The sequence below is a fragment of the Zootoca vivipara genome, chromosome 10 (assembly GCF_965207765.1).
Source record: "Zootoca vivipara chromosome 10, rZooViv2.hap1.1, whole genome shotgun sequence".
Taxonomy (NCBI): domain Eukaryota; kingdom Metazoa; phylum Chordata; class Lepidosauria; order Squamata; family Lacertidae; genus Zootoca; species Zootoca vivipara.
In genome coordinates, this window is record NC_142593.1 from 43039706 (window position 1) to 43064795 (window position 25090).

The window sequence follows — 25090 nt, forward strand, 5'->3', positions numbered from 1 at the left end:
CTGCTGAAGAAACCAAGTGCCTGAACCAAAGGAACAAAAGCACTGCCAAACCAGCTAGTCTGAATGAAAGGAGCAGATTTTGTATTGTGCTCAATAAAGAGCCACAGAAAAGACAGCAGAAGTAGGCACAGCTCAGCTACCTTTGAAACTGCGTGAGAACTAGGAGTCTAACCTTCAGTTTGCAACTCCAGGCAGACTTGTGTGGAAGGCCAAGGAAACAACTGGGACTTATTTCCATTGAATGGCCCTGTTTGCATGTAATGCTAAGTCAAACCATGGACTAGCACAAGTGAGAAAGCATGTGGACTCCTGGAAGGGAGAGTGCTGCTACTTTTCTCCTCCTCCAATCACTCTGGTGATGTGTTACACTTAGCTAAACCATGGTTTGGCTTAGTATGTCATCTGAACTCAGGCTTGTGATTTAGCTTGCCTCAGATAAACTAGGAGCTGCAACCATGGTTTGACTTCGTCAATGAGGACAATGTCCACAAGACAGAAAAATCTCCAGCATTCAAGCAAATATCTGCACTTGTGTGGCAAACTCAGCATGCCCAGTGCTCTTTGAGGCATTTGTTTCATTTCAGAAACAAAACCAGCTAATGTGGATCTCCAAAATGCAGGTGGAGATTTGAAGCAGGAGAATTTTAGAAGCAGCCCTATTTATCTTGCACATTTTAGGAGTTTGTGTTAAAGAAATATCTAATCTGTAACCTGGTTACAGATCATGTACATGTGATTCTGGAGGTCAACTATGACTTTGAAATGTATGTAATGGCAATAGCACCAATCAGTTCAGAGGACAAGGCTTCCATCAGCAGAACCTTTTATGTATATGGAAGTACTGTACCGTAGGTGGTTTTGGAGATGATGCTTATCCCAATGATTCTTGCACCGGAGTTAGGGTTAGCAAGATTGTTTTGCTTTGTGAAATAGAGTTGTGTGCAAATGGCCTCTCAAAATTTCCCTTTGTGTTCTAGGGGCATAGAAATTGGGACAACTTTGCTGAAATTCCCCAGAGGGAGCAGATATTTTCCAACAGTTTCTTAGGGTTGGGGCACTCACTTGCAGTAGCTTAGCTTCACCACACACAATCTCTTTTTTCTGTTGCTGTTGGCAGCCTGGCCCCACAAACATAAGGCCCATTGAATTTAATGGGCTTACTCCCAGGTAATGGCTATAGCACTGCACTCAATGAGAGGAAGTCAAATCCCTCGAATGCATTTTTCTCTTTCTCTGGGTAAAAGAGGCAGAATGATGGCTATAAAGAGAATAAACTGGCATTTTATGTACCTTCTTAGTTTCCATATATGCTCTGTTTTTCTTCTTTCTTTAGTGATGGCTAAATAGCTCCCGGTGGAGAAATGCACCAACATATGTATCTCAGAATCCTACTTTTGCAACAACTGTGGCTAGTTATCTGATGCATGGGACTGGGGTGTCAGAATTCATTTTGCAAAACTCTATTCCTGTGCAAGTCTCCTTGAAATGAAGGAACAGAAACAACATCATGATGAATTGTTCCTTAGATTGTAGGCCCGGGAGTTGTAGGTAGAACGCAGGTTTAGCAATTCCCCCAAGGCCTTGCAACAGCAGAATGCCATTTTAAATACAAAGAACACACAGTTCCTGAAATCGAAGAAAGCAACTTACTGGTCTTGTTTGCACGTAGCACTAAGCCAAATACAGTGGCTTACCAAGAGCAAGCACATATTTAGGTACTCAAAAAGAAATTTACAGCTGCTTTACTCCTCCTCCAGTCTTCCTGTTACCACTATCTGGAGCTAAACCATGGTTTGGCTTAGTATTCCATGCAAACCTGGGCTTGTGGTTTGTTTTCCCCAGACAAACCATGAGCAGTAAACCTGGCTTGTTGGGAGTGATACAAACCATGAGTCCAGGTTCACGCATAACACTAAGCCAAACCATGGCTTAGTTTTTGGTAGAACGATGACAGCAATACTGGAGGAGGAGGGAAGTGAGTTGTGATTTTCCTTGTCTGTACCCACATGCTTGCTTAATCTTACTAAACCATAGTTTGGCTTAGGATAGCGTGTGAACCAGGCCACTAACTGCAACTGAAATGACACATGAACACAGAAGCATAGGTACAACGGGTGCTTGCTTTAGGAATGAGATTGAATCATAGAATTGTGGAGTTGGAAGGCACCCTGAGGATAATCTAGTCCAGCCCCCTGCAATGCAGGAATAAGCAGCTGTCCATTATTGGGAACGAACCTGCAACCTTGGTGTTATCAGCCCCATTCTCTAACCAGCTGAGCTATCCAGGCTGTGTGAATTTTTCCTGGATATTTTCCAATCTATGATAGGGCATTCTATTTGTAGTCCCTAGAGATCTTTGCCTGGAATCCATTTTATTGTCCTTTTTTATTTTCCTGAGATTTTGAGGGGCAATTTTATTCATGCGGATTTTTATTTATTTATTTACCACTGCCTGTATAGTTTTTGTGGCTTTTACCTTTTCTTTTTTCTTTTTACTTATTTATTTACATGCTATCTGTTTTATTCTTTTTTTTAAAAAAACAAAAACAACTGCCATAGGAATATGCTTGAAGAGCGGTATCAAATACTTAGAATAAACATTCCCTACCTTGTTTTCTTGCCCCCCATTTTTGCTTCCTGTGAAATGGCTGAATTAAGCAACAACATTTACATCTTTACATTTTTAGAACTCCCAATGTAGTTTTCCTTTAAAGAAGACTAGCAGGTGGATTCTATATTTGCGCTGCAGAGTAATTTTGTAGATATCCTGTAATCAGAACACCGTGGCTTAGTGCTCAGATGTGCATAGATATGCTATGTTTCCGTTCAGAAAGGTGTTTGAAATGATTGCTAAGCATCTCTGCACTTTCTAGTGGCATTACCATTATGCTATTTACACTGTGACTGGGGACCCTTTTTCTACTGGGGGGGGGGGCACATTCCTTTCCAGGCAACCTTGTAAGGGCCACATGTTAGTAGTGAGCAGGGCCAGAGTCAAATGTGAGTGGAGCAACAAATGTAAATTTGCCTGTGTATAGTAGACTAGTTTCTACGCATCCCTCTCTGTCCTCCAACTGGGCAAGAAAGAGGCATTATCGGAATTCAAGGATGCAATCCAAGCTGGTGAAAAACATTTAGGGTGTAAAGCAGTGAAGGGTGTAGCCTGGAGAGAGTTTTAAGGGGGGGACTAGAGGGCTGCATTTGGCCCCCAGACCTGAGATTCCCTGAAGAGCATCTGTGCTATGTGTAATTATTGGAGAATTTCTTAAGGACTTGCTCTGATATATATAAATGATGCAAAGTGGATATTGGGCCAAGGTATCCTGTAGCCTATAATTTGAAGGGGGAAAGAGACGTGTATGGCACCCAGCTCAGGAGGGGATGGGAAACTACTTGGAAACAGTGGAGCAATGGTGTGCATCACCCATGGAAACACCCGCAAAGTCCACCATGCTGTCCACAGGCAGAAGTAACCAGTGAACTCGGGTCAACAAGGAGACAAACAACTGAATCAACATACGCACGCAGCGCACACAATGATTTCAGAAAATTGCCTTTCCATGAGTCCCAGTAGCACAGGCAGCCATGACCCCACTAATCTCCAGTCATCTCTGCAGGCAAGGGTACAGCAATTGCTCAGTGGTAGAGCACCTGCATTGCATTGCATTTTAATTCCTGGCATCTTGCCAGCACGGCTGGGAATGCCCCCTGCCTGAAACCCTGGTGAGCCACTGCCAGCCAGAGTAGATAATACTGAACGAGACGGACAAAGAGTCTGACTTGGTTTAAGGCAATTTCCTATGTCCCAAAGGTCCACCGCCTCTTAGTTGCTCTTAACTAGAGTAAAACACGCCAAGGAAAGGGAGTACCCACTGCACAGCACCCATGCATGACCAGATAGAGGACAGGTACACAGCCCTCCCTGAGAAAGTAGTTCAGGACCCACAGTCAGGACTTACAACAGTCAGGACTTAAAACAAGGTGAATGGCTACATTTAAATTGGAAAGAGAAGTTGCTGGAAAGATAAGTTGCTGAATTGCAACTCATTGCCAAGCTTAAAACCATGGAGAGACCTGGTCTGAATAAGGACACTGGATTCTTATCTCATTATGCATGATCAAGCTTTCTTTAGCACCTCAGCCCTTGCTTTTTCCTGCAAGACCAATTGCAGTCGTTAACAGTCGTTAACAGTCATCAACAGGTTTACTACTCCTATCAGCCAATCAATCACCCATTCCCACCACCCTTCTGAGTAATACCCCTCCCCACCCTCTGACTATACATAGGGTCTGGTGGCTTCTGTTTCAGTGTATCTGAAGAAGTGTGCATGCACACGAAAGCTCATACCTATGACAAACTTAGTTGGTCTCTAAGGTGCTACTGGAAGGATTTTTTTTTAACTGCATCAGACCAACACGGCTATCTACCTGTAACTAGTACATTTAAAACGTAAAGCAGATAGGATCACAGCATGCATAAAAATACCAAGGCTTGTGTTTAACATGCTTCCATCTTGGCCAATTTCAAAACACACACACACACACACACACACACACACACACACACAAAACCAATTTGAGAATATAAGATTGCCCCTGTGTTCCTCTGATCCACTGGCTTGAGCATCGATGTTCACATTCAGCATCTTACTGCTGTGAATTCCTGGGGCATGGAAATGTAAATTTCCATAAAGACTGTTTCTGCACAGGAGGTGCTTTATACTTGGTGGTTTCCACATTGTACACTGAGTATTTCTGCAAAATGTATTGTTTGCTGTGGAAAGTATGCATCAGCCGAGAGATGCCCACCCCCCACCCCCCGCCAACACACAGTTTTCTTGTAAACAGCTTCCATTGCCTTGGAGGTTCCATTTGCACTTCTTGGAGAGAGAACATGCCGTGGAATAGCTAGTCAGGTTTATATCACTTCACTCCTTCAACTGTCTGTCTCCAAGACTTGTTACTATATAAAACTTAGGAACCATCTGTTTTTATTTTCTTATCAGATCACCACTGTTACCAAGTCAAAACTTGGCTTGGCCATAATCTTTCAGCAGTAGTCTGTTGTATAATGTCTCGGTCACTAACGACGTTCTATTTTCAATATTTTAATTAACAAAAGAGGACAAGGAAAGAGAAGCAAGCTAACTTTCTAACAAGTCACAGAGACATTCCGAGAGAAGGATTTTAATTCCACGAGGGGAAAAAATTCTGCAGATTTCAGGGACTTCATTTTCTTAATTTCCCAAAGAGAAAAATTCTAGACTGAGGCCATGCATGTTACCATTTGTGCTAAATCCAGAGCACTCCCACTACTGTTTCTTTTAAAGCTGTGAACACACGTTAGCCACCATCCATAACTATTCTGTACTTTCCTGAGAAATACTACTGCCGAACCAGCTTCAGTTCAAAGGAAAACCCAATATTCCTTAAAATGTTGCTTTGCTAATGAATATTGCAAATCCTTCTGTGAGAAAAGAATGAGGCGGCAGGGTCCAGAGCAAAAAACAAAATTCAAAGCATTTGTGCTCAAAATATCACTGGAAACAGCCAATAATTTATTTTCCCTTTTTGCTGCAAAGCAGAAGCATCTGCTTTGGGGCAATAATTCTGCAAACCCGCACCACCAGGCTGTGACAGCTGGAACTAGCCTGCCGTAACAAGAGAAGGAAAGCCCCATTTAGGCAATAACCTTCAAGCTTCAAAATTTCTGAATCAATTTATATCTGAATGCGGGTGTATGGATGAGTGATGATAAGCCTTGCCTAAGGGAGGAAGCTGCTGTGTGGCAACAGAGCTGATTTGCTTGACGAGAGAAAATCTCCCAGGAATAACTTCATCAAAACTTGAAAACACCATTAAACAACAGGTGGTTACCTGGGATGGTGGCTGCCTTGTAGTTTTGAGGGTGGCGAAGGCACATTTCTACCTGTGACGATGAATCAATCATCCATCCTCAAACTAGAAAGAGTGCATGCCTTGCCATCTGTCCTGGTTTTTAAAAAAGAGGTGAGGCTGTGGATTAAAGAACAATTTAAGAACAGCATCAGAGGTCACCAAACATTGTAGGCCAGTGGACACATTTGGGGTTTTAAGAAGGTGTTGTGGGCACCAGTCCCAAATGCCTGCCTACCTGCCTCTCTCTCTCTCTCTGTAAGATCAGAAAATGGTTGCTGTGGGGTGTCACAATGGTTTCCACATGAAATAGGACTTACAAAATGGTACAGGAATATCCTATCCACTCCCTAGTCAGCCCATCTGTTCAGAACAGCTGAGTGGCCAGGCTTGGCATCCAATGAAATGGGAGCATGTTTAGGGAATGCTGGAAAGGTGAAGCCACTGGAAACAGGAACTGAGCAGGAAGAGCAAGCCGTCTCTTCCGTATTGTGGATTGTTGAGGACGGAGCATTTACAGAGATCTTTCACGGGCAGCATATCAGGTAGTGGCGGTCACATGGGCACCTGCGGGCGCCACATTAGTGGCCCTTAATCTATGTGAAAGATGTGCATTGCCTTTGGAGATGAAAGACATGGCCAAAGAGGTGCTTTTCAGCCATTCCGGTCCTCCAGCCCTCCACTTCCTCTTCTGTCTCCCCTGTTTAACCATGTCCCTTTGCATGGTGGGATGGGAAAGGGCACTTACTTTAGTCCATTGCACAAGGTGCCATACACATCATACACCAATGTTTATGTTGAATACTGAAGGGGGATAATAATAATAATAATAATAATAATAATAATGATGATGATGATGATGATGATGTCCTGAGCTGCCTTGTTTCCTTGCAAGGAGGGTTGGAGGAAGCCCACTTCCCTGAACTTAGAAACCTAGCATGCCAGGAAGAATCGTTCTGTTTATTCTTCTCAGTGACATACCCAGTGACTTTTTTTCAAACAGGATAATTTTGTTCCAGGAAAGCATTCACACATGCCTGCCTGCAGCCTTGAAGTGGCACAGTATAAGAAAATGATGGTGTCGCTTTAGTTGATTATATACTGCTTATTGGAAAAAGAACGTACATGTATTTTCAATAGAACAAGTCAGTTACAACTGAATCGTACTGCTTGCTCTGCTAGTTGTTGAAATCTTCTGCATGCCTTTTCAGAAGTAAGCTCCATTGAGTTAGTGGATATTGGATTGCAGCTTAGCTTCATCCTGGTTATCTTTTGCTGTGTGGGACCTCTGTGTGGGAGGGAGTATTCCTTGACTAAGCAGCATAGAAAAGACCCTTAAACACAGGAGATGCACTGTATTTAAACACTGATTACTAAGGAAGACCTATGAATTAAGGCTTAGAGTTGGTAGACTAATTGCAAATAATCAGCAATTGGTGCTTTTTACAAACGTGAAGATTTCCTGACATCCTCAAGCTTTATTACATAATCAATCCTTGGATAAACAGCTTTTGTATTTGCCACAATTACTGTCTTTAATAGTTTATTTCCCCCCTCAAATTAATGTTATTCTATTTATATCAGTTAAAATGGATTACTACTAAGCTGAAGCCAGTGATAAACTCGATGTCAAATAAGAAATTAAATGCTCCCTTTCCAAGGTAGATGGCATGCTTCCTCCAGCATAGCCCTGTTTTAAAAGTCGACGTGGAAATAAAAGATTTACAGTTTGAATTACGTGTTTCTAAAAACCATCTGGTTTGGACCAAAGTGTACAGGGGCTGTGTGTGTGTGTGTGTGTGTGTGTGTGTGTGTGTGTGTTCACCTGAATCATAGAAAACCCACACTTACCTAAACCTCAGTCCATACATCCTTTGCACACCATGGTGGAAATCCATGCATGATCTCTGACTGAGTAAATAACAAGAAGGTCAGATCCTACCCTGTGCTTCAGCAGTCGGAGGCATGGGGGGCTCTGGGTTACTGCGTTTAGACTCTACACACAGTGCTAAACAGATATTGTCTGCTATCTGCTTTTGCAGCCAATTCCCTGTTCAGAGGAGGAAGATGGAAGGGCTGGGGAGTCAGTTCACCCCTCCCTCTTTAGCCATGTAATCAGCACTGTCAGAGGTTTGCAATATATTACTTATTGCCAGCCTTCCCCATCCTGGTGCCCTCCAGATGTTTTTGAGTGCAGCTTCCATCATCCCCAGCCGGCATGGGAAATGGTGAGGGAGGATGGAAATTGTAGTTGTCAACATCCAAAGAGCATCAGGTTTGGGGAGGCTGGCTAATGTGGAGCTCAGTTGGTAGAGCTCCGCATTGGGGTTCAAGCCCCAGGTTGGGCAAAAGATTCCTGCATTGCAGGGGGTTGGACTAAATGACTCTTGTGGTCCCTTCCAGCTCTACAGTCCTATCATTCTATGAAGGGTAAAGCTATATTTCTAGTTTTCAAAATACAGTCATACCTCGGTTTAAGTATGCTTTGGTTTGAGTACTTTCAGTTTAAGTACTCCATGGACCCGTCTAGAACGGATTAATCCACTTTCCATTACTTTCAATGGGAAAGTTCGCTTCAGGTTAAGTCCAGACTTCCAGAACCAATTGTGTACTTAAACTGAGGTACCACTGTATTACCTTTTTTAAAAAAAATAATACATTGATCCCAAGGCCTTGAATGTCTTCTTTTCTTTCCCTTTCACCCAGTGAGCTTAAGAATACAATATTGGTAAGGAAATCCAATGTGAAACAGTTTTCTATGCAATTGTATCGATATCTGATATTCTCGAAGGCATTATTGTGACGATGTACAGATAATGAATATCCCTTTTAACATTTCTGCGTTATGTATTACAAGGATGCTCCTTCAAGATAAGTTATCTTCTTCTGACATAGGCTCAGATTCCTTTGTTGCCCTAGCTGACTCAAGCCCTTTTTCTGTTACCTTTCTCTGTTGCAGAATGATTCCTGGGGGAAACAATACTCATATGCTCTCTTCAAAGCCATGAGCCACATGCTTTGCATTGGTTACGGAGCCAGAGCCCCTGTCAGCATGTCGGATCTCTGGATAACCATGCTGAGTATGATTGTAGGGGCCACCTGCTATGCCATGTTTGTGGGTCATGCAACAGCCCTGATTCAGTCTTTGGATTCATCACGGCGTCAGTACCAAGAGAAGGTAATTTGCTCAGAAATACAACTTTTATTTTCAAGGCCTCTAGTTATCAAGTTGTGTTAAATCTTGGGGGGAAAGAGTTTTCACAGAATCTGTTCAGACAATAAAAAGAGAGAGAAATGATAGATAATTGCCTGGTTCACGTGTAACACTAATCCATGGTCTGTTGACCAAACCATGAGCTAACCACAAGTAGACCGTGGTTTATTTCTCCAAAGTTTGGCTTATTTTCTAGCTGCTGTCACCTCCCATGTTTGTAGCTTGGGGAACTGCTGAGGTGAAATAGCCAAACAAACTATGGTTAAGAAAATTTGCAGCAAGCCATAGTTAAAACAAACTAAGGTTCATAAGCCAATGACAAATCATGGCTTCAGATCATGGCTTGTTGACAGAAAACAAAATATAGTTAAACCAGTGGGTATGGTTTCGATGATCAAACAGCCGTAGCTGAATAAACCATGGCTAAAAGTTATGTGCAAACCAAGAAGATAAAGCGACTGAGAATATTCTGGGGCAGGAAGAATAATACTGCCTGTGAGAATTTCTTTGTGTTGATAATCAAGTATTGTACATTACAAATGATTATTAAACCCACGCTGTGACACTTAAGAAGAAGTTCTTGAACTTCATGTGCAGCTTCCTACTGAAACTCCCTGTGTGATTTGATCCTGTTGTCCTGTCATATACCACTGTGTGACAAACAGCGTATTGTCTGCGGGGTGGGGATTGAGGCAACAGTGTATAAGTATCAGGAAAATGTCATTTCCTTCCTTAAGAATGTCACACTCTGTAGATTAGAAGGAGCAAAACAGCCACCAACAATTATACCTGCAATTTATTTTGCTTCGGTGCCAGGTATACAGTAGAAAATACTTATAAACAGAGGGAATAAATGTGGGCAAAACACCAGCTTTAAAGAATAAAGTGCATAATGCATTGCAAGGAGATTCTGCAGGGTGGGGATTGAGGCAACAGATATTGTTCAATCAACAAGGCTGCAGGAAATTCAATGAGGGGATGAGCTGAAAATAGGAAGGTAATATAAAACTTTCTGTTAACAAAAGGCTCCGTTGATCTAAATGGGGAGGGAACAGAAGAACCTAAAGCAGTAGGCATTTTGATCAGCAGTAGATGAAACCTGATCATAGTATCTTCATTGGGAGAGGGATGAAGTAATGAGGGTTTGTAAAGACAGAGGGTTGATGTAGAATTGTCAATGGCAGGTAGTTGAGTTGGATGTTGGCATTCCAAGTAAATATCTGAAGAAAGGAGAAGATGCTAGAGCTGAATCAAGCTTGGAGACCAGTTTCATGCTTTGTTATATTACATTTAGACTGCTGCATTGTTCTCCACAGAGCCCGCCCGCCCCGTGAAGAGTGTCTAGATCCATGGTTCCCAACGTGGGGCACACGCCCCACAGGGGGGGGGGCAATTCGATTTTTAAGAGGGGAAATTTGATAATGAGTTAGATCAAGTTAATGACCTTTTAGGCTTCCTCCTAAAAGGAGTTCACTTTTTGAATAATAAGAATTATATGTCATGGGGGGAATCAGGATTTTAGAGATGCTTAGGTGGGGCATGGCCAAAAAAAGGTTGGGCACCACTGGTTTAGATGCTTCATTTGGTACAAAATGCAGCTGCCAGACTGCTAGGCAGCCTCAGGATTATATTCCTCCAATATTGAAAGATTGTGCTAGTTGCCAATGTTTCCCAGACTCCGTTTGAGATGTTAGTTTAGGATACTGCTACTGTAAGACATCCTCTTGATGGTGTGCATGAGAGGACGTCCTCCTGTGTGCCTCCCAGATTGTGGAATATCCTCCCTTCAGAGCTATCTTTGGTCCCCGCCCTCTCTGTTTTAGAAAAGTTAACAAGACACGTTCTTATTGGGCCTTTTAAATGTTTTTAGTGGTGTTGCTGTTTGAAACGTTTTCTATTGCTTGCAATGTTTATATTATGTTTTTTGTTTTTGATTTGATACTTTTCAGAAATGTGATTTTTCTATAAACACTATAGTACACATGATTTTTGGCTTGAGAAAATCATGGATTTTAGAATGCTAGTATTGGGTGATTCTTTAAATTTTAATACTCACCAGCTGTTACTTAAAAGATTACGACTTGACAATATAGATATGAGTTCATAGTGTAGTGGAAGAGAAAATGTAAATTTGTAGAAACATTTATTTAGAGTAAACTGTATTAAATACTGGCTTTCCCGTCTTTGTATGGAAGCTGAATTAATACCCATATGTTCAAACTCAGGTAGCATTTAACAATTGCATTTTTTTTGTACAAGAGCAAGTAAACCATTAAATTAGATTTTCGTTGACCCGTTTCACTCACATAAACAAAGGAAACACTGAATTAAATGGTTATTTATTTTTCTTTGTTGTGAATAAGTATTCCCCCTCCACCCCAGAATTTTGAAAATCCTGTAATATTTAGATTTCCACAAGTCAACCCTTGGTGGCCACTTGTTGATGGAAGCTTATCATATATAAATTAATACAAATGCCAATCATTAGGCAATTAAGATTTATGTTTGAAATCACCCCTATGCTTTTTGAAGGTCTTTGAGTGCCAGGAGTTCGTATTAGGTTTCTCGTACATTCTCTCTGCGGTATCTGGCACTGAGAAATGGAAGACTCTTGCTATTAAGATTTGATAGGGCAGACTACCTCTACCATGCCCATAGATTGCAAATCCAGAATTACATAATGCAAACTCTGCCTGCAGAAGATGTCCTTTTATTTGTGTGTATTTTGGCTGGGTTATCTTAAGACATTATCTATTTCAAGTCTCTTGGGCTCTACCGTTCAGATAGAAAAACTAAATATTAAAAGTTTAAATGATAGACAGAAGCCATCATCTGTTTCTTTGGCTCTAGTACTACTCTTTTTGTTTCACCCTGTGTCCCTCGCGGGGCTGAAAACTGAATGCACTGAATGATGCTGAATGAGTATCATGCAAGCCTCTGATAAGGATTATTCTCTTTTGCTTGCAAAGAGGATAAATGGCTGTTTCAAAGACTATGTTTCTTCGCTTCCTGTTCTGTCACCACATTTCTGCATGTTAAAAATAGGCTTATTTTCCTGTAAACATTTATTTGACTAAAGGAGGATATAAAATCATCAGGCGAATTATCAGTATTTCTATGATAAAAGGGTGCTGGGATTCTTTTATAGCTGGATCCATTTTTCTTGGTCTTGAAATCCAGATAATTTCAAAACGTACTAAGGAAGAGCGCTGCTGTTATTTTTCTGGTCTTGTTTCTGTCATTATTTTTTAGCGTTTGTATTTCATGCCGCATAATAGATTTCGACTTTGACAGATACTTGAGCAAAACTGATAGTAATAATCACTTTGGTGCCACCTGCTTTAGGGAAATAATCCATCAGATCCATTTAGTATTCAATTTATGTAGGCTAGCTTGCATTATGCAAATGTTAGAATTGCTGAACAGCTTCAACCAACAAAATCCACCTACCCGAGATTTTGATGGCTGTTTTCGGGACCCTTTGGTAGCAGGTGGCCCTAACAGAGGTCTTCTGTTCCCAACCTCCGATATTTCAGTGATTTAAAATCATTGAACAGTCTGCTTGAACTTTTCGAAATTAGATGGTTTCAAATAGTTTGCAGAATGGACAAAAAGGCTGGAAGCTGTTCGGAATTGGCAGGAGACGAAAGCAGATTAAAGGACAATGGCTGACAACTCAAATGGCCGCTGGACTACAGCATGCTGAACAAAGGAGCTGTGGGCCACAGAAACATGCCTGCACACACACACACACACACACACACACACACACACACACCATGCAGAGTGCTCAGCCCTTTTCCACCAACATTCCTCCATACCATCTCCCTTCCCCTAGTTTTTCAGACTCTTTTCATAGACAGCTCTGAACAGCCAGAATTTCTTGGCAGACTCATGATAGCCTTAGTTCGTTGGAATGAACAAGTGACTTCTGCTATGCTTGTGGTATTCTTGTAGAAGATCATTGGTTCTTTTTTCATCCCCAATATTCCCTGTATATTCGTTGCAATTCTCCAAATAACACTCCCAAAATATGGTACATTTAATACAAATAAAATACACATGTCATGTATAAATACAGTTTGTTTTTCTCCTGGATTCCACTGGCTCTGGAGATGACAAATGACACAATCCTTCCCCCCCACACACACACCCCATTTCCTTTGTCATGGGAATTTACCTGTAAAATGTCCTTTCATCTTGAGTTATGCAGTGGTTTTCTCACAGTATTGCACAGGAAAATGTGCAGTAAGCTCATTGCGAAGACAGCAGATTTTTCATAGCAAAATTAAATCAGTTCTGTGGGAAAGATGTTAGATGGGGAATCTAACTTTGCAGGCATCTTTTTGTGTCTGTGCTCGAACCTGTGCTGCCTTTTACTGAGATATTCCTAATGAAAGAAGCCCAAGGTTGCAATCCTGCCAATCTATGTGTGCACAGCCTGTTCTAGTACACATTACAAACTTTTAAAAACCATGTTTCAGACTGCTGAGATTGGAGATGTTTGTGACAAGGATGGCCTATCATCTCAACCTGATAGCTCAGTTGGTAGAGCATGAGACTCATAATCTTAGGGTTGTGTGTTCGAACCCCACATTGGGGGAAAGAGTCCTGCATTGCAAGGGGTTGGACTAGATGACTCTTCTGGTCCCTTCAGCTCTATAATTCTATGATGTTGGCCCAAGAAAAAGTCAGGGGAGAGCAATACAAAGTGAATAAGAGTTTAGAACCAATTTTCCGCTCTTATGGGGGGGAGCAATTGGGGGTATATCTTTGGTCATTTATCTATAATGGAAAGTTTATTATTCTTATTCTTATTATATTCCACCTTTCCTCCAAGGAGCTCAAGGTGGCATACATGGCTCTCCCTGTTCCCGATTTTATTCTCACAACAACCCTGTAAGGTAGGTTACACTGAGAGGCAGTGACAGGCCCAAGGTCACAAAGTTAGCTACATGGTTGAGTGTGGATTTGAACCATGGTCTTGGTCCAGTCCTCTAACCACTACACCACGCTGTCTCAAAGTTCCCCCGAAATCAGTTAGATTACCTACTGAAAACTTGGTAGCCCAGTCTGTGAGCTCTCTATATAATTCTCTGATGTACTGCTGAATATTTACATACAAATCATCATGCTTTAGCAAAACCTGTCCTGAAACTCTTCAGCCAGAAAAGAAATAGAAGAACTGAGTGCTCAGATATCAAACATTTGCTAAGACTGGAACCAGGGGTTCTGTGTACAGACCAGGAGTAGCTAACATGGTGCCTTTCAGATGTTGCTGCACTATAAACCTTATTCTTCCCAATGATCGGGGATGATGGGAGTTGTAGTCCCATACTTCTGGAGGGTCCCAGGTCGAAGAAGTCTGGAATTAAATGGTATCTGAGGCAACCTGAACATTGATAGTGCAATACTGAGAAATAAAGGAGCGCTTAGAGTCCTTCATCTCTAACCCATACATAGCATGCCTATCATTTGATTGCTCTATGCTAGAGAACTGTATACTTCATGATTCACAACTGCATACTGTATGTGGAACAATGAGAGTCAAGGTACTGGAAAGAAAACATTTGTGATAACATTGATGAAGGCTTGATCCATATGTGCAGGTCATCACCATGCAATTATCAAGCGATAAACATGTGTGTGTTTACCAGCCCTCTGTGGGTTCCCTGCTGTCATTAGACAGGCTGAGAGATTGGTAGCAAATCCTGTGTTTCCCCTACCCCTTTCCGCACAGTGTGCATGCACATGTAAAGCAACACTGTGATCCATATCGCTGGGTTCACTGAAGTGTTCATTTGTTTTTTCCACTTCTGTATTTCAAAGCATTAGTTTGATTCTTGGTGTGCTTTGCTGGCTCTTGTTGACTGCTGAGAGCACATAGTTAATATTTCCGGTAGAAGTGTTCCTTGGATAACACCTTTAGCCTGTGCCTTCTGTCCTACAAAGCGGAATCAAAGCTTTCCGATGCTATTGAAGCTGCATGATGAAACAAAATATAATATTGCATGATCGATATTTGTGGCAGTTTAAGGGGTGAGAAACATAGCAAAAGAAATCTGCTGAAAGCTTAGTAGAAAAAGTACAGTGTGTAAAAAATGATCTCTATGATAGTCTAAAGATTTTTGCCAGGGAAGTGTTTTGATGTGTCTATTTTTATTTTTGTGCTGTGTGTGTGTGTGTGTGTGTGTGTGTGTGTGTGGAAAACACACAGTGAGCAAAGTAACATGACCCATTTCTGGAGGTCATGTCCCATTGACGTCATTAGGAAGAGTGAATCAGGTGTTTGATGTTGTCTGGACCAAACCTTATGCTAATTCTGAGACACTTGCATGAGATATTGTAAAATAATAACAGTTATTGGTGGGATTTGCCCATTGATGTGTAATGGACAAAATCTGGGTGACCGTAAAACACCCAGAAACAAAGGAAGCCCTAAAGTCTTTCCGCCAGTGGGAAGTTTGACCATTGAGCCACATGACAATGTCAGTGGGAAGCAATCTGTTACTTAAGTACGGCTGCATAATACTTTATAATTAACATGAAATGCAAGGAGAGAATACAAGGAAGGTGAGCAAGTGAAAGGCAAATGAGTTTGTTGTGTCAGCTTAGTTATGATAAATTACCTGAGGCAGTTTCCCTTATGCAAAAGCCCTACTGTAAGGAGAGTGTCTCATTAATAAGTAGGAGAAAGTGACAAGATGAGTTATAGTGGAGCAATCCACACTTAATATGGTACACACGTGTGATTATAAAGAATGCTATCAAATATCCCTGGAAGAGAAAAAGTTGCTTTAAAGACATATACTATCTTAAACCAACTCTTGAAAGCGTGTAGGAAGAATATTCATAACTGAAATATTCATAACTGAAAAACAGGTAAAATGGGCGAAGGCTGCAGCAAGAAAGTGCTGTCAACAAATCAGCCGCAATAATCTAGCTAGCACCAATCGCACAAAATGCCTTCTCATGCTAGTGGTCTGTTTCCATTAGCAGTGTGATGTCGGAGCAACTTAATTCACACTAGATTGCCCTTTCTTTTCCATGAACCAGAAAATCACAAGTCTCAATTTTCCAGTTCACAGAAGAAGAGCTGAGATCTATTGTGAGTTAGTCACCGTAGTGTTTACAGTATTCCCACAAGAAGGCAATCATTTGTAAGAGTGAGCTTGAAGTAGAATATCTGAAGTCATTCGCTCTACGAGTCTGCCATTCCTTATGTTGGTCTGGGCTGAGCGATGTCTGATTTTCAACGTCATGATAAGCCAGCTAAATGTCCTGGGCAACAGCTACTACTAAAACTGACACATTTTTACTTTACTTTTAACTCATCATTACAACTGTTATTTTATAGTACAAAGCCACAAGGGCTGCAGGAATCACAATGACCCGCTTCACATCCCTGTCCCCCGTCCCCCATTTTTACTTGGCACAAGGACACATCATGATTCACGATATATCGTCATGTTGAATATTGTGAAGTCATTACCACAATGTGGACTTCAAACCAATTTTTGATTCTGTATATTGATGCATTGTCCTCTAGCATTGCTAGGTGAAGTTAGTCTGCAATGCTAGAGGACAAAGCTTAGAAACACAGGAACCTACTTCATCCCTAATCTTTCCAATGGTCCATGTAGCTCAGTGTCTCCACACAAAACGGCAATAGTCTTCTGGTTTTCAGACAGAAAAGGTTCCCAGCCCTACCTGGAGATTTTGGGGATTGGAGCTCAGACATTGTTAAGATTGTAATATAAGTGGGTTTAGATCCCAGGCCATTGCTTTGCCTAGCTCTGTATTTAAAGAACATAGAAAGTCACAGTTAAATGGCATAACTATACCATTTGGCCAATAACAGTCCTCCTCCAATCAGTTCTTCATATAAAATGATTTTACTGATTCAGCCTAAGAAATAGCTGAAATTATAGTACATGCCACTCTGGGTGAAATAATGTGAGTAATCAAAACCATTTCATGGTGTGGCTGGGGCATGATCAATGTCAAGAAACCTCAGTATGATTTTAAAAGTTTGGGTTTTTTAGTCATTTGGGTTTAATGGGTGTTCTCTTTCAGTGCTATTTAGATACAGTTATTTAGCTTGTGCCTTGGGATTCTTAATTGTACCATCTGTTGAACAGTAAGGAAAATAAGAAGGTTGCTTGTATTTATTTACCTTGGTGATTGCTAGTAGTAGTAGTAGTAGTAGCAAAAGCTTTCCCCCCCTCAAAAGTTTTTGAGCTATTTTAAAAGAATGTTTTTAGAAATTTCACCAAAAAACCAAAACTTCTAATAAGAGCTGCCATACACCCAGATTTTCCTGCACATTTTAACCAATTTCTGAAAATTCCACCTGGGCGGTATTTTCAGCAGATGAATCCCGGATATGTCCTGGAAATTCCGGACATATGTCGGCCCTATGTTTAGCGCAGGAGGGGTCATTTTCTTTAAATTGTGGGATATTTGTCAAGTATAGCCAAAACACCTTCTACTTGGTTTGATTAACAGCTTGTTCATGACTGACTGAATGTGAAATGAGGTATGTTTTCCCCCACCCCACTAGATGACTTCATGCCATCCGATACACAGACATATCAGGCAAACAGTTAGGCTATCACAGAAAGGCATGGTTCTCACATAACACTAAACTATGGCTTAGCATTATGCACAAACCCATCACAGCAGCTTTACTATAGCTTATATAATAACTATGGCCAAAAACCACTTGTCGACCAAGGTTTATAGCTGCTTTATAAAGCTTAGTTAATGTGAACTATAGTTTAGCATTATGTGCAAATCCAGACCTACTCCTTAACCATGGTGAAGGACTGTCACTGCCCCGAAGCTTCAAAGCTGCGAGTGAAGAATGGCAAAAGAATTAAACTGCTCTAAGGCTCAGCTGCTCTCATTGGTACTATTAACTATTCTGTGATGAGAACCAAGGTTTAAGTGCTTATCTTCCAAGTGTCTCGGTTTAACTGTGGTTTATTAACGATGGTCGACATTTTAGTTAGCCATGGTTTAGCATTATGTGTGAACCTATACCATGCGCTCCAAGTACTCCCCCCCCCAAAAAAAATTAACCTTCACTTCCCATCCCTTCCCTTAGCAAAAGGGGTTCATCTTACTTGGTTTATTTTCTGCCAAGAAGGCTATACACATACTTAGAGCTATCAAGCTAATAATAATTGTAACTGTTTGTTAAAGGTGGTATGATGGCCTCACTGCCTTTTTCCCCTCAACAAAGAAATGCAGTTATTTTTAACATTCTGAGCAGTCTTCTGCTTGCCATGTCTGTCTGCTCATTTCCTCATCCAGGACCCCTTACTAATTACCTTCCCAGAATTTTTATAATACCATTTAACTTCCGCTCAGTAATTAAACATTTCATCTCAATAACCAGTTTATACAATGTCTTACTATTGTTCATTTCAGTTACAATGATTGAGAAATTAATTAAGTTTGAGTGAATTTTTTGAAGAAGATACATGTTCTTGGTTTGTTCCCATGGAATCAGAATATAGAACACAATGATCATAACTTAATTTACTTTGATGTAATAATAATTGGGGGGGGAAAAACCTCACGCTGAAATTTCATGGAAGCGGGGTAATATCTTCAGATATCATCCTCATCAGCTCTCCCACCTTCCATAATGGCTTACCTGGGGCCATTCAACAAAGCTGAAATTCAGGGTTTGGCCTCTTTTTGGGTAGCCTTGAAAGAGGATCAGACTTTTTTTTATAAAAAAATAAGACTATCATTTGCTGTTATTCATTATAGCTAGGTATAGGCCTTTGAGCACCAGTTGCTGGGGATCACAAATGGAAGAGTGCTGTTGTGCTCATGTCTTGCTTGCAGGATTTTTATAGGTATCTGGTGGGCCACTGTAGGAACAGGATTTTGGACTAGATAGACCCAACAGCGTCCCGTACAGTCTTGTAACCCATAACCAAGCAAATAGATGTTGTAGGGTCTATTCCGATACACCCGCCATTTAACAACTTTGGTGCTGAGAGCCTTCTGGAAAAGTGCTTAACTGGATTATCTCCGATGAAGAGTTGGCTGATTAAGAAAATGGAGCCACAGTTTAACATTCAATTCTCTTCAAGTAGGAACCATAGCTGCCAAGTTTTCCCTTTTCTCGCGAGGAAGCCTATTCAGCATAAAGGAATTTCCCTTAAAAAAAAGGGAGAACTTGGCAGCTATGGTAGGAACACCTGCAAATTATGTGCAGCCAACACATAAAATCAAAGCATCCCACTTAGGCCCAACTCTGTACAGATCTCCTTACTCCTGAATTGGGAGAAAAACTGAACATATATAACATCAAATAAACCTAGCAATCAAGGGTTTGGGGGTTGTTGTTGTTGTTTTACCAAACAGCATACAAATTTGATCCTTACCAGGTAAGCAAACGAGGATTTGTGTCATTCAGTAATCAGGGTGAACATACTGGGTTTCAAATGCTGTTCATTACATTAGCAGTGAACATTGCATTGCATTGCTAGCTAGCTCCTGGCCATAACAGGGTTGGTGATAGCTTGAGCAGCCACAACCTCACAGACAAGAATGTACAAGCTTGCCATCAAATCAAACTGGTCTTCCAAAAGAAGACAACATCAAGTAGCTGAGCCATTTACAGTGTAATCCTGTAGATGCCAACTCAGAAGTGCATTCCATTGAGTCCAGTGGGACTCTTCCTGTATAGGATATAATTGAATATAAATATAATTTTATTTATACCCAGTTACTCACAAGCTTGGACAAGCAGTGAGAGTGAACTTGCAAACACCACCTCACAAACATCCATGCTGGATAAGGTGCGGGGAGGATCAAAAATCAGTCCTACCAGTCTGCAAAACATATCTGCAAAAGAGACTTTGCTTGGTAGGGGACTTACTCAAAGTCTCTTCCTCTCTTTTTCTCACAACTCGCTGCTTTGCCAATTTCCTCTTCACCTAATGTAGATTAAATTGCCTATTTGTGTCCAGATAAAGTCGCTCAGATTCGGGAAGAGGTAGACTCCACCGTGGGAGCAGGGCCGGGGCGGGGGAGTGCTAGAGTCCTGTCTAGTCAAGTTTTGTGGGATCAATTTCAATCTGTTACCTCCGAGGATGTGGACAGGCTGCTTAGACGAATGAAACCAACCACCTGTCTCCTTGATCCTTGCCCATCCTGGCTTATAAAAGCTAGCTAGGAAGGGCTGGGCGATGGGCTTCGCGGGTTGGTAAATGCTTCTCTCCATGAGGGAGCCTTCCCAGACCCGCTGAAAGAGGCGGTTATTAAACCGCTTCTTAAAAAACCATCTTTAGGTCCGGCCAATATGGCCAACTATCGCCCAGTCTCAAATCTTCCATTCTTGGGCAAGGTGATTGAGCGAGTGGTTGCGGAACAACTCCAGGCACGCCTGGAAGAAGCGGACCATTTGGATCCCTTCCAGTCAGGATTCAGGCCTCATCATGGGACTGAAACTGCCTTGGTCGCACTGGTCGATGATCTCCGGCGGGCTAGGGACAAAGGTAAGAGCTGTTTCCTTGTTCTGCTGGATCTCTCGGCGGCTTTTGACACCATCGACCATAACATCCTTCTGGACCGTCTAGAGGGTTTGGGAGCTGGGGGCACTGTCATGCAGTGGTTCCGCTCCTTCCTCCTGGGCCGTGTTCAGAAAGTGGTGGGGGGGGATGAGTGTTCAGACCCCTGGGCTCTCACTTGTGGGGTGCCTCAGGGTTCTGTCCTCTCCCCCATGCTTTTTAACATCTATATGCAGCCGCTGGGAGAGATCATCAGGGGGTTTGGGCTGGGTGTCCATCAGTATGCTGATGATACCCAGCTCTACCTCTCTTTTAAATCAGAACCAGTGAAGGCGGTGAAGGTCCTGTGTGAGTGCTTGGAGGCGGTTGGAGGATGGATGGCGGCTAACGGATTCAGATTGAATCCTGACAAGACAGAAGTACTGTTTGTAGGGGACAGGAGGCGGGCGGGTGTGGAGGACTCTCTGGTCCTGAATGGGGTAACTGTGCCCCTGAAAGACCAGGTGCGCAGCCTGGGAGTCATTTTAGACTCACAGCTGTCCATGGAGGCACAGGTCAACTCTGTGTCCAGGGCAGCTGTTTATCAGCTCCATCTGGTACGCAGGCTGAGTCCCTACCTGCCCACTGACTGTCTCTCCAGAGTGGTGCATGCTCTAGTTATCTCTCGCTTGGACTACTGCAATGCACTCTACGTGGGGCTACCTTTGAAGGTGACCCGGAAACTACAACTAATCCAGAATGCGGCAGCTAGACTGGTGACTGGGAGCGGCCGCCGAGATCACATAACACCGGTCCTAAAAGACCTACATTGGCTCCCAGTACGTTTCCGAGCACAATTCAAAGTGTTGGTGTTGACCTTTAAAGCCCTAAACGGCCTCGGTCCGGTATACATGAAGGAGTGTCTCCACCCCCATCGTTCTGCCCGGACACTGAGGTCCAGCTCCGAGGGCCTTCTGGCGGTTCCCTCATTACGAGAAGCCAAGTTACAGGGAACCAGGCAGAGGGCCTTCTCGGTAGTGGCACCCACCCTGTGGAATGCCCTCCCACTAGAGGTCAAAGAGAACAATTACCAGACCTTTAGAAGGCATCTCAAGGCAGCCCTGTTTAGGGAAGCTTTTAATGTTTGATGGATTTCTGTATTTTAGAATTTCTGTTTTTTTGGAAGCCGCCCAGAGTGGCTGGGGGAACCCAGCCAGATGGGCGGGGTATAAATAATAAATTATTTATTATTATTATTATTATTATTATTATTATTATTATTATTATTATCATCATTAGGCAAATAGGCAACTCCCACAAAAGGAAAACAAGTGAGGCTTCTTCCCTAATGTTAGGGCCCAACCCACTGCCATCTGGACACCTTATCTCCTGAGAGGGCCTAGTATCCCCTATAATCTGACTTCGTGAAATAATAGAGCATTTGCACAGCAACAACAGCACCTGGCCTCACATCTGATGCTAATCATGTGTGACATGTCCTACTTTCAGTGCAGGATATTATCTTCATTCCCCACCTAACTGATACCTGGGGTAAGTGTTCACCTCTTAAACAGAACAATAGGGATATTAATTGGGCATTAAAATATCTGACTTGTTAGCCAGTTGAAAGCCATATACGGAGCTCTCACTGGGAGCTGGTTAAAGTCCTAACTATTCTCCCCAGTGAACAGAATGCGGGTTGTAAATTCTGTGAACACTAGACTTGTTAAAGCACAAATTAGCCAGTGAGATGCAGCTGCATATGTAGGGCATATACACCCAAGAATGCATTCACATTTTTATCCTGTATCTTCCAAGAGCAGGGAAAAAGTAGAGTTATGATCTTTAAAAAGTGTTCTGCAAAAACGCATTGACTGAAGTCTGGAAAACTCCTCCTAAATCCTGCTGTTAACATACCTTGGTATTAAGTAATGAAAGCACCATCATCGTGAACCAGGGAAGCAACTACAGTCATTAGCCATCAATACATTCAGGTCATATTGGCAGGATGCATAACTGCCAAGTTCTCCCTTTTTTAAAGGGAAATTCCCTTATGCTGAATAGGCTTCCTCGCAAGAAAAGGGAAGACTTGGCAGCTATGGCAGGATGTGACCTGGACTTATTGATGTGATTGTGTAGCCCCTTTGTTGTTGACTTGTCTCTGTGAACCTAGTGATCCATTTAAAGTAGAAGTGGCAAACCTGTGGCTTTCCATATGTTGTTGGAGTCCAACTCCCTTCAACCCTAGTCTTCAGCAGATTTTTTGGGGGGGGGGACATAACCAATTGTTCTTTTAAAACCACCAAAAACAATAAAAGCTTATTGGGAGATTCAGGTCATATGTAGCACTTCTGAACAACGGATAGTATGGTAAAAAAAGTGTGTGTGTGTGTGTGTGTGTGTGTGTGTATTCACGCACACACTCACAATGGAACTTCCACCCCTCTCCTCTCCCCCCAGAACAGATTTAGGGAGGACTGCAAGGTAGGAGGGGGGTGGGTTCCATTCATAGCTGCCAAGTTTTCCCTTTTCTCGCGAGGAAGCCTATTCAGCATAAGGGAAAATCCCTTAAAAAAAGGGATAACTTGGCAGCTATGGTTCCATTGCTCAAGTGGAAATTGTTGCACTGATGGAACAAGTTAGCTAGATAGTGCCCTTAGTTTTCCTAGCAATTTACCCAAAAGACTTTGAACAGATAGCTGAAACTGGTGTCATTAAATCTCAGGTTAATGTTTGAGGCTGATCAAAAGATTTTTAGGTTGGCCAACAAAGTAGTAAATGAGGTATAATACCTACAAATGTCTTTTGAGACCTGGCTCCGGCAAGTCGAATCGCTAGGTTCCAAGCTTTGTTACCTTTATTGTTTATCTTTCACCTAAGAATGTGGGTCGAAGGCTATTCAGTTGCAAAGCAGAGTGCAGTCAAAGAAACAAGCAACAGAGGAGGATTTGAACAGGTGACAGAAGATCACAGATCAATCCACAGGGGACTGGCTATCCGACTCATGCAAAGGATAAGGAAAAGAAATGGGTCAAAGCTAGGATTGGAACTTGTTAAAGTGTATTAATTCAAATCTCTTAGGTCAGTAATCTGCCAAGAGGCAGAAATGTGGATAAGAGTACAAAAGGCATGGCTTAAGCAGAAGCAATTAATTGGACTGTCATGTACTAGAATGCTACCAGTGCAGCTGAAAAAAGGCGTACATTGCCTTGTAAAGGTCAAATGCTGGGGAACCAAGCAGGGAAAGAAAAGTTACAAACACTAACTCTGTGGTCAAAGCTTGAATGTCATGGTGATTAGACCAGACATTACCTCCACCAACAGATACAGGCTTTTCCTGGTCCTGTCCTATATGTTCTCATGCTGTGGTTCACCTGCTCAGTAGACTAATTGAATAATTTTCTTCAACATACCATGTGTTTGAAGTGTTCACATGTGTTGAAATATCAATTAATTGTTACTTTAAGCAGGTATAACCAAACTATGAACTTTGGGGTGGCATTTTGCTCGACCTTTTCTACCTGGGTATTGATACTGAGATATAAAAGACATGCGCACACCAATACGGGACACTTAAACAGAAGCAAGAAGGAACAGGTAGAAGGAGCCAGGCATGAGTAGCTGGGTTCCAGCAGCAAGATGATTTTGACTAAAATTAGCTGGGTTGTTAAATGGGTAGGGTAATGTGCACTACAACCAGTGACAAGGTCTGAAGTACCTGGGATAGTTCCTTGCAGGGGATCTGTGAATAAGAGTGGCGTTCTTGGTGTGAAGGCCAGCGTTAAACTCTGCACAGTTAAGCTGGAATTCGTTGTCAGAGGTTATAGTGATGGCCACTAACTTGGGTAGCTTCAAAAGCATTTTAGGCATGTTCATGAAGGACAAGACTATTGATGGCTGCTAGTTATGATGCCAACGTACTAGCTCCAGCAGCAGAGGTGGCATGTGTCTGAATGGCTGTTGCTGAGAAACACAAGCGAGGAGAGTGCTGTTGCATACACGTCTTTGGTCTGATCCAGCATTGCTCTTGCTATGTAGTATCCAAAAGAGCCTTTAAACCTGGAGCCCCAACTCCCTAAGATTATAAGGCAGGGATGGGGAAACTTGTGCCCCTCCTGTTCTGGGGGTCTGATTCTGACTCCTCAGTTGGAAACATAGAAGTAAGGTGAGCTGATGTATCGGGGATATTTAACCAGTCTGGTGCTCACTGCTGACAATCCATTCTTACTCTGACAGATTGCACCAAGTTCTCTGCCTTGGACTCAGTTTTGGGTGGATTTGAGAATTTATTTTATTTCATAAAAATTTATATTGTTTTTTTTTAAAAAAAACACCAAAAACCTCAAAGTACTTTATAAAAAGAGAAGTCTCTGGGGCAGGTTTTTCCAGCTGGAGATCATCTCAGAAGGATCCAGGGGTTAGGCTGTTGTAGGACCCAATCCTTTCAGCTGGGAACTTTTCAAGGAAA

General features: G+C 42.1%; 1 protein-coding gene across 1 annotated transcript in view; it reads left to right on the plus strand.

The window, feature by feature from the left end:
* The window catches only part of HCN1 (hyperpolarization activated cyclic nucleotide gated potassium channel 1), a 175036-nt gene that overhangs the window by 110721 nt on the left and 39225 nt on the right, over positions 1-25090 (plus strand). Inside the window, exon 4 of the mRNA XM_035100970.3 lies at positions 8855-9073. Within this exon, the coding sequence (XP_034956861.2) occupies positions 8855-9073 (219 nt within the window). The remainder of the gene's footprint in view (positions 1-8854; positions 9074-25090) is intronic.